General features: G+C 39.9%; 1 protein-coding gene across 1 annotated transcript in view; it reads right to left on the bottom strand.

Moving 5' to 3' along the window:
• Window positions 1-12,500, bottom strand: part of celsr2 (cadherin, EGF LAG seven-pass G-type receptor 2) — a gene marked incomplete at both ends in the record, with an annotated part of 64,725 nt that overhangs the window by 36,826 nt on the left and 15,399 nt on the right. Inside the window, 2 exons of the mRNA XM_079593889.1 lie at window positions 1-68; window positions 9,252-9,917. The exon at window positions 1-68 is cut by the window's left edge and continues 155 nt beyond it. Of these exons, the coding sequence (XP_079450015.1) occupies window positions 1-68; window positions 9,252-9,917 (734 nt within the window). The remainder of the gene's footprint in view (window positions 69-9,251; window positions 9,918-12,500) is intronic.

A 12,500-nucleotide genomic window follows, 5' to 3' on the forward strand; every position in this document is an offset into this window, starting at 1 on the left:
CGTCCCGCCGTTCTTACACACACCGTCAGCGCAGCGGCCCGAGCGCGACGAGATCTCACACCGCTCACCTGCGGACACACACACACAAAGAGTTCATGTTAGCCACACACACACTTCTGTCAGGACAACTATCGTCGAATACGATTGACAATTAGCATACAGTTTGGATTGGCGGTATGGTTCCGTTCTGGGCAGCCTAGCATAGATAAGAGCAGCAATAACCCCCCTTACACCGTGTCCTAACCAGACACGATGCGATAAGATTCCAGCGACAAATAATGTGTCTGTCCACACTAGACGCGACGCGACTGCGAGACGCATAAAAATCAATCAAAACCCACAACCAATCAGAACAGCGTGTCCCGTGTGGGCGGAGTCTCGCGGCGAGGGCACCAGTCTGGGTAATGTTGACGGCACTCGCAAGAAAATGGAAGTATAATCAAATTCACAAATATTACACCATTTAAACATTATTCAAATACATCTACTGAGTTATTAAAACAATCTTTGTCAAATAATACACTTGTTTGTTCACAGTTTGAACGTTATTGTTTCCGTTTGTTTAATCTCAAGATCTGAGGTGAATTCTCCACTGTTGCTTTTACAGCTCAAAGCTGGAGCACAAATGATATTCAAAGTCACATGACACGCTTTTAACATTAAATAAAGCACATAAACAGCGCCTGAGATTATCATCGCCACACTTTGAGTTTGTTGTGTCGGCGCGACGCCGCAGAAAAATAGAAACCGTTTCTACAATAGAATTGTCGCAGTCGCGGCTGGTTAGGGTAAAAACTCTGATTAACATGGGAAAGATACCTTTCGCGTCGCGTCGTGTTGCGTGTAGTCAGGACACGGTGTGAGGTAAACAGAACAGATCAAACATGAATGTATTGCAGATATCATTATTTCAAGGTTTTAAAGTACAACATAATTCGCGAATTTGGAGATGAAGAGGGTTCGCTCCTGAGAGACGCGATAGCTGCTGATAGTAGGCTACTGACGAGATATGTATACAGTGATAGTGTTGTATTCCTGAGAGTCACGTGACCTGGTCACAACTGACGCTACTTGATTTTATTGCTCAGATGTAGGGCTAGAGATGTTCCAATTCGATTTCGATTCGCAAGCTCTTGATTCGATTCTCGCTTCAATTTTATTTTCGATTTCAATTCCGGATTCGACTCAATGAATATAGATTTAATACAAATCCTATATTTATATAGGAGTTTTTATATAACATATGACAGTTGATAAGATTTCAAATGACAGTTCAATAAACAAGTACTTTTAGATGAAATAATGACTGTTTTTGTTCTATTTTAGCAGCGAAACTGGTTACTTAGGACTGGATACGCTTCACTGAAGAATCAACTGTGTCTCGGATGTTTCTCCTGATTCGGACCCAAGAGAGTCGCTGGTCATCATCCAGTCCGAGTGACCGCAGATCATTGGGTGAGAAATGTTTGAGTTCAGATCGAGATCTTGAGTAAATGGGGTTTTCTTCTCAGGAGAAACATCTGAGACTTTGAAGAGATCCTGTTTGAGATTTATCTTTCCTGTGGGTATCAAAGTCATTGTTTTAATTAGATTAATGTAGTCTCATTTTCTGAGGAAAAACATAAAGATACTTCAGCAAAATTAAAGAGATATTCATATCATAATATAACATTCATTCAAGATACACTACTATAAAATGCTCAATGTTTACGAGGAACAACTGAGATATTCCGAGATTTCACTTGTGTGTGTGTGTGTCTGTGTCTGTGTCTGTGTCTGTGTGTGTGTGTGTGTGTGTGTTGTGAAAGACAAAGCTGACACTGTTTGACAAACAAAAGACGATTGGTTACGCTCATCATAACGGAAACATTAGTGTGTGTGCCAGTCGTTGCCATCTTCCCGTTCACACACACATTTCCTCAGTTTGTAATGAAATATTGATGTGGTGTGTGTCGGATTCTCGGGGTCTTTGATGGGAAACGAGGTCAGAGCTTTAAATACGGGCTTCACATCAAAGAGCTCATCCATATTCATACACACACACACACACACACACACACACACACTCACACACACACACACACACACTCTCACACACACACACTCACTCACACACTCACACACACACTCACTCACACACACGCACGCACTCACTCACTCACTCACTCACTCATACACTCACTCACTCACACACTCACTCACTCACACACACACTCACTCACTCACACACACACACACACACTCACTCACTCACACACATGCACTCACACGCACTCACACGCATGCACATACACACTCTCTCACACACACACACACACACACACTCACACACGCACTCACTCACTCATACACTCACTCACTCACACACACACTCACTCACACACACACACACACACACTCCCTCACTCACACACACACACGCACGCACACGCACTCACTCACACACTCACTCACTCACACACACTCACTCACACACACACACTCTCACACACACTCACTCACTCACACACACACACACTCACTCACTCACACACACACACACTCACTCACTCACACACACACACACACACTTGACGTGATCCTCTGAGAAGTTCTGTGTGAACCTGATGCGCTCAGGGTCAGCTCAGGGTCAGCTCAGGGTCAGCTCAGGGTCAGCTCAGGGTCAGCTCAGGGTCAGTGTCGTTAAGCTGGAGTTTACACTCATTAGGAAGTGAGTAATGACCTGACGCTCTTTGTTCAGCTCAAGCTCAGCTTTCTGTCAGACATTAGTTTGCTGCTTTAAAGAAGTCAAACTCACAACGAGGGTTAAGAACGACTAACGTTCATTTGAGATGTAAAATGCTGCACAGAAAGTACTGGATTCAAACGAATCATTTCAGCTGTTCGTTTAAAGTGATTCACTAAAATGAATCTTCTTGAATCGTCATCCGTCCTTCGGTCCTGACTCTCTGTGCTCATTAAAAACCCCAGGATGTCCTTCGGAAAAGAGTAGCGGTGTAACCCCGGCGTGTGTGTGTGTGTGTGTGTGCGTGTGTGTGTGCGTGCGTGCGTGCGTGTGAGTGAGTGAGTGTGTGTGTGTGTGTGTGCACTAGTGGTGGTTGAGGAGATTCCCCCCCTTCCATGTAAAGCGATTGGAGTGCCCAGAAAAAAAGCGCTATATAAATGTAACGAATTAATTAATTATTAATTGAATGATGGACGTTCTGTGTGTGATTATTGTCTCGCTCACTGCATCATCATACAGTCGCACTTACAGGAGAAGAAACATTATCACTCATTAATATCACAAACTGAAGTTCACCATCACATCAGTTCAGTGTCTACAGAGATCACATCAATTATTAACACAGCTTTTACTCCACACACACACACACACTCTCTCTCTCCTCTCTCTCGATCTCTCTCAGTATAAATTATTCATCTTATCAAAATGAACAGATCTCACGAGAGATGAGATGAGTATGTCCAACACACTGCTCACAAACATGTTAAATAACACTCAGAATTGAACACACACACATACACACACACACTCAGAGGAGAAGCAGCTGGCAGGACAGCAGGAGCGAGAAAACGAGCGCGAGAGAGAGAGAGAGAGAGAGAGAGAGAGAGTTCATGGTGCTGATAACACACTTCATTCCTCTACAAACACATACTGATGCTGAAGCTCCCACACACCTGAACCCCCCCCCCCACACACACACACACACACACACACTCAGCAGATCTTATGTAATGATAACATGTGGGCATATGGTGTTAAGAGAGCAGTAAAACACACTTCCGTTTAGAGAGAGTCACAGTAACGCGACGAGTTCCTCAGATCAGAGATGACTCGCACACACTCGTCTCTCCAGCACATCTCTGAGAGAACACACTCCCTCACGCACCGCATTTATATTTAAATGTATTCGTATAACAGACGCTTTACCCAGAGAGACTCAAAACGAGGAACATCACGAATAACTGATCATGTGAGCGAACCCGATCTCCTCACTTCATCTCCTCTATTCTCTGATCATCTCAGTTCACTAACATCATCATCACATCCCTGATCATAATATCTGATCTCATTATACATCATCACATCCCTGATCATAATATCTGATCTCATTATACATCATCACATCCCTGATCATAATATCTGATCTCATTATACATCATCACATCCCTGATCATAATATCTGATCTCATTATACATCATCACATCCCTGATCATAATATCTGATCTTATTATACATCATCATCATCACATCCCTGATCATAATATCTGATCTCATTATACATCATCACATCCCTGATCATAATATCTGATCTTATTATACATCATCACATCACATCCCTGATCATAATATCTGATCTCATTATACATCATCTCATCCCTGATCATGATATCTGATCTTATTATACATCATCACATCCCTGATCATAATATCTGATCTTATTATACATCATCACATCACATCCCTGATCATAATATCTGATCTTATTATACATCATCACATCTCATCCCTGATCATAATATCTGATCTCATTATACATCATCACATCACATCCCTGATCATAATATCTGATCTTATTATACATCATCACATCTCATCCCTGATCATAATATCTGATCTCATTATACATCATCACATCACATCCCTGATCATAATATCTGATCTTCTTATACATCATCACATCACATCCCTGATCATAACATCTGATCTCTGATCATAATATCTGATCTCATTATACATCATCACATCACATCCCTGATCATAATATCTGATCTTATTATACATCATCACATCACATCCCTGATCATAATATCTGATCTCATTATACATCATCACATCACATCCCTGATCATAATATCTGATCTCATTATACATCATCACATCACATCTCTGATCATAATATCTGATCTCATTATACATCATCACATCACATCTCTGATCATAATATCTGATCTCATTATACATCATCACATCACATCCCTGATCATAATATCTGATCTCATTATACATCATCACATCCCTGATCATAATATCTGATCTTATTATACATCATCACATCACATCTCTGATCATAATATCTGATCTCATTATACATCATCACATCACATCTCTGATCATAATATCTGATCTCATTATACATCATCACATCACATCTCTGATCATAATATCTGATCTCATTATACATCATCACATCCCTGATCATAATATCTGATCTCATTATACATCATCACATCCCTGATCATAATATCTGATCTCTGATCATAATATCTGATCTCATTATACATCATCACATCACATCCCTGATCATAATATCTGATCTCTGATCATAATATCTGATCTCATTATACATCATCACATCCCTGATCATAATATCTGATCTCATTATACATCACATCCCTGATCATAATATCTGATCTTATTATACATCATCACATCTCATCCCTGATCATAATATCTGATCTTATTATACATCATCACATCCCTGATCATAATATCTGATCTTATTATACATCATCACATCCCTGATCATAATATCTGATCTCATTATACATCATCACATCACATCCCTGATCATAATATCTGATCTTATTATACATCATCACATCTCATCCCTGATCATAATATCTGATCTCATTATACATCATCACATCCCTGATCATAATATCTGATCTTATTATACATCATCACATCCCTGATCATAATATCTGATCTCATTATACATCATCACATCACATCCCTGATCATAATATCACATCCCTGATCATAATATCTGATCTTATTATACATCATCACATCACATCCCTGATCATAATATCTGATCTCATTATACATCACATCCCTGATCATAATATCTGATCTTATTATACATCATCACATCTCATCCCTGATCATAATATCTGATCTTATTATACATCATCACATCCCTGATCATAATATCTGATCTCATTATACATCATCACATCACATCCCTGATCATAATATCACATCCCTGATCATAATATCTGATCTTATTATACATCATCACATCTCATCCCTGATCATAATATCTGATCTTATTATACATCATCACATCACATCCCTGATCATAATATCACATCCCTGATCATAATATCTGATCTTATTATACATCATCACATCTCATCCCTGATCATAATATCTGATCTTATTATACATCATCACATCACATCCCTGATCATAATATCACATCCCTGATCATAATATCTGATCTTATTATACATCATCACATCTCATCCCTGATCATAATATCTGATCTCATTATACATCATCACATCACATCCCTGATCATAATATCACATCCCTGATCATAATATCTGATCTTATTATACATCATCACATCTCATCCCTGATCATAATATCTGATCTTATTATACATCATCACATCTCATCCCTGATCATAATATCTGATCTTATTATACATCATCACATCACATCCCTCTCTCACAGAGAGAGAGAGAGAGAGAGAGAGAGAGAGAGAGTTCATGGTGCTGATAACACACTTCATTCCTCTACAAACACATACTGATGCTGAAGCTCCCACACACCTGAACCCCCCCCCCCCCCACACACACACACACACACACACACACTCAGCAGATCTTATGTAATGATAACATGTGGGCATATGGTGTTAAGAGAGCAGTAAAACACACTTCCGTTTAGAGAGAGTCACAGTAACGCGACGAGTTCCTCAGATCAGAGATGACTCGCACACACTCGTCTCTCCAGCACATCTCTGAGAGAACACACTCCCTCACGCACCGCATTTATATTTAAATGTATTCGTATAACAAACGCTTTACCCAGAGAGACTCAAAACGAGGAACATCACGAATAACTGATCATGTGAGCGAACCCGATCTCCTCACTTCATCTCCTCTATTCTCTGATCATCTCAGTTCACTAACATCATCATCACATCCCTGATCATAATATCTGATCTCATTATACATCATCACATCCCTGATCATAATATCTGATCTTATTATACATCATCATCATCACATCCCTGATCATAATATCTGATCTCATTATACATCATCACATCCCTGATCATAATATCTGATCTCATTATACATCATCACATCCCTGATCATAATATCTGATCTTATTATACATCATCACATCACATCCCTGATCATAATATCTGATCTCATTATACATCATCTCATCCCTGATCATGATATCTGATCTTATTATACATCATCACATCCCTGATCATAATATCTGATCTTATTATACATCATCACATCACATCCCTGATCATAATATCTGATCTCATTATACATCATCACATCACATCCCTGATCATAATATCTGATCTTATTATACATCATCACATCTCATCCCTGATCATAATATCTGATCTCATTATACATCATCACATCACATCCCTGATCATAATATCTGATCTTATTATACATCATCACATCTCATCCCTGATCATAATATCTGATCTCATTATACATCATCACATCACATCCCTGATCATAATATCTGATCTTCTTATACATCATCACATCACATCCCTGATCATAACATCTGATCTCTGATCATAATATCTGATCTCATTATACATCATCACATCACATCCCTGATCATAATATCTGATCTTATTATACATCATCACATCACATCTCTGATCATAATATCTGATCTCATTATACATCATCACATCACATCTCTGATCATAATATCTGATCTCATTATACATCATCACATCACATCTCTGATCATAATATCTGATCTCATTATACATCATCACATCACATCCCTGATCATAATATCTGATCTCATTATACATCATCACATCCCTAATCATAATATCTGATCTTATTATACATCATCACATCACATCTCTGATCATAATATCTGATCTCATTATACATCATCACATCACATCTCTGATCATAATATCTGATCTCATTATACATCATCACATCACATCTCTGATCATAATATCTGATCTCATTATACATCATCACATCACATCTCTGATCATAATATCTGATCTCATTATACATCATCACATCCCTGATCATAATATCTGATCTCATTATACATCATCACATCCCTGATCATAATATCTGATCTCTGATCATAATATCTGATCTCATTATACATCATCACATCACATCCCTGATCATAATATCTGATCTCTGATCATAATATCTGATCTCATTATACATCATCACATCCCTGATCATAATATCTGATCTCATTATACATCACATCCCTGATCATAATATCTGATCTTATTATACATCACATCCCTGATCATAATATCTGATCTTATTATACATCATCACATCTCATCCCTGATCATAATATCTGATCTTATTAAACATCATCACATCCCTGATCATAATATCTGATCTTATTATACATCATCACATCCCTGATCATAATATCTGATCTCATTATACATCATCACATCACATCCCTGATCATAATATCACATCCCTGATCATAATATCTGATCTTATTATACATCATCACATCTCATCCCTGATCATAATATCTGATCTTATTATACATCATCACATCACATCCCTGATCATAATATCTGATCTTATTATACATCACATCCCTGATCATAATATCTGATCTTATTATACATCATCACATCCCTGATCATAATATCTGATCTTATTATACATCATCACATCTCATCCCTGATCATAATATCTGATCTTATTATACATCATCACATCCCTGATCATAATATCTGATCTTATTATACATCATCACATCACATCCCTGATCATAATATCACATCCCTGATCATAATATCTGATCTCATTATACATCATCACATCTCATCCCTGATCATAATATCTGATCTTATTATACATCATCTCATCCCTGATCATAATATCTGATCTTATTATACATCATCTCATCCCTGATCATAATATCTGATCTTATTATACATCATCACATCACATCCCTGATCATAATACCTGAACCCTCACAGAAGCTCACCTGAACGCTCACAGAAGCTCACCTGAACGCTCACAGAAGCTCACCTGAACCCTCACATTTAATGTTGTTGGATGATTCACCATACTGAATCGGTTCATTAAAACGATTCACTAAAATGAATCTGTTCATTTGAACGATTCACTAAAAGGAAAAGAGAGCGTTTTCAAAAACCTTCGTTTTTATTACTAAATTAGTGTGGACCAGGCCTGAGGTGTGTGTGTGTTAGAAGAGGCTCCACCCTCTTACCTGTGTAGTCATGGAGACACTCGCAGGTGAAGCCGCCCTCGTGGCCGCGGCAGACGCCGTTAGCGCCGCAGGGTTTAGCGTAGCACAGGTCGATCTCCGTCTCGCAGTAGTCGCCGGTGAAGCCGATTGGACAGCGGCACCGCAGACCCGCAATCGGGTGGATCGGACGGAACAAGATGGTGTCCGACGCCACGAACGGCGCCAGGCTGTCGAACTTCAGCACGGACACACACTTCATGTAGTTCTCGCACGGCTCGCGCAGGCAGATGTTGTCGTCGAACGGGAGCACCTCCTGCGAGGAGATCTGCGCCAGGAGACTCCGGTTCAGATACAAGCGCTCCTGAAGCTCCTCCGACCCGAAGAACTCGCCCAGCCGGGTCGTGACCCCGTGACCCCGCGACCCCTCGACCGGCAGGGCCACGGACAGGCTGACGTTCAGGATGCGGGCGTTGACGTCGGTGTCGTCCTGGACGTTGAACACCACCACGTCTTCACGGGACGCCGAGAGAACGCGGGCCACGCCCTCCAGGAACTGGGCCAATCGCAGCGAGAGGAAGCGCTCCTGGGACGTGTTGGCCAATCGCAGCGTGATGCTGTTGGAGAGCATCTCGTCGGTGATGACGGTGACCTGAAGCAGACACTGAGCCGACACCGAGTGAACACCGTCTGCAGAGACACAGAACACACGATCAGACGAAGCATTCTAGATCCTCAGCGGAGAAACACACTCCAAACAGCCACCGTGCTAAGCTGAAGACACTCACTGGAAAACTTATTTTAACTTTGATGGTTCACTTATAAGAATCAGTTCATTTTGAATGGGTTGCTAAAATGAATCGGTTCATTTGGATGATTCACTAAAATGAATTCGTTAGAATCGGTTTGTTTGAACGGGTCGCTAAAATTAAGTGGTTCATTTGAATGGTTCGCTTAAATTGTTAATTTGTATGGTTCGCTTAAATTAATATGTTCATTTGCATGATTCACTTAAATGAATCGGTTAATTTGCATGGTTCACTTAAATGAATCGGTTCATTTGGATGATTCACTAAAATGAATTCGTTTGAATCGGTTCGTTTGAACGGGTCGCTCAAATTAAGTGGTTCATTTGGATGATTCACTCAAACGAATTGGTTCATTTGCATGGTTCGCTTAAATTAATATGTTCATTTGCATAGTTCACTTAAATGAATCGGTTAATTTTGAATGGGTTTCTAAAATGAATCAGTTCATTTGGATGATTCACTCAAATGAATTCGTTTGAATCGCTTCGTTTGAACGGGTCGCTAAAATTAAGTGGTTAATTTGGATGATTCACTCAAAAGAATTGGTTAATTTGCATGGTTCGCTTAAATTAATCGGTTATTTCAGCAGTTCACTACTTCTGTGAGTAGTTTGGCTGTAGTCGAGCTCATATCTTGTAGTTTGTCCAGGCACAGTTTCAGAGTAACTTCTCATCACGGGTTTGGCTCTAACGAGTTCCTTCAGAACAATCTAGCAGTGATCGCTAATTAACCGAACACTCATCCAATCCACCAGGATGCAAATAACCGGCATTAATCCGTCGCTCGAACCGCCTGCCAATAAACAACTGATCCCAGTCCAGGACAGTGAAAGGAGCGCTGGGAACCGTTTACAACACAACCACACAACACACACTTGATCAAATCAAACGCAGTGTGAATGCAGAGAGAAAGAACACTACGCTAACTAGCAACACAAACAAACACGATAATTAGACACAATTAGGGACATTAATTCAAGTATTCAGACCTGAACCGGAACTCAACATTTCCCCTGTCAGAGACACACACACTCACACACACACACACTCACACACACACACACACACACACACACACACACACACGCTGAAGTTTCTGAACGTCACTTTAAACCAACATCATCACACAAACATGAAGCCCTTAATGATCAACATTCACTTTAATATGCAAATGTGATCCACAGATCCAGAAGAATGATTGGCAGGTAAAGCGCCCAATCACAGACCAGATGTCATGAGTTATGAGCCTGAACACACGCCAATCTAGGGCTGTAAACGATTAATCGAATCCAAAATAAAAGTTTGTGTTTACATAATATATGTGTGTGTATTGTGTATAATTATTTTGTATATAAACATACACACACATGCATGTATATTATTTGCATTTATATAATGCATATATATTTTTATATGATTTATATTATATATAAATATAACTATTTTATATATAAATAACACATTTTGCTTAAATATTTACATGTGTGTGTATTTATATATATATATATACACACAAAATAATTATACATAATACACACATATATTATGTAAACACAAACTTTTATTTTGGATTCGATTAATCGCGATTAATCGTTTACAGCCCTACGCCAATCCGATTGACTTTCACTCTCACGTTATTCCCTCATTTCTCAAACTCAACAGAAACGTGAAACTAACACACTCCCGGAGCTGCAGTGCAACATGAGTCGGTCTGAACACACACACCGCCAGAGACGTACCCACAATGCACTGCGGCACCCGAGCACTGTAATCAAGCCGTCAAGAGTCTATCATCAAACCCCTGCCAGTGTGTGTGTCGTTCTGATTGCAGGAATACACACACACGCACACACACACACACACACGCGCACACACACACACTCGCACACACACACAAACACAAACACACACTCGCACACACACACACGCACGCACACGCACGCACACACACACACGCACACACACACACACACACACTCGTACACACCCACACACACACACACTCACGCGCACACACACTCGCACACACACACACACACACACTAGTACACACACACACTCACACTCGCACACACACACACACACTAGTACACACCCACACACGCGCACACACACTCACTCACACACACGCGCACACACACTCACTCACACACACTCGCACACACACGCGCACACAGACTCGCACACACACCCACACACACACACACACTGCTTTACATTCATCATCAGACTCCTGAAAACACCCAGAATCCTCTGCAGTTCAAAGACTCTGTGACCTACATATGAGGAACCGCTGCAGCTCCCCTTCCCGCAGCTGGAGCTTCATCACTTCATGATCTGAGTTTTTATATTTTATTTGTTTGTGTCTGTTTGTTTGTTTATTAGATATTTGTGACATTTTTAATGAAAATAATTACAATAAAATAAATGATAGACTTGAGTTGCTATGCAGTTACTAGGGTGTT

The sequence above is a fragment of the Phoxinus phoxinus genome (assembly GCF_949152265.1).
Source record: "Phoxinus phoxinus genome assembly, chromosome: 20".
NCBI classification, from domain to species: Eukaryota; Metazoa; Chordata; class Actinopteri; order Cypriniformes; family Leuciscidae; genus Phoxinus; species Phoxinus phoxinus.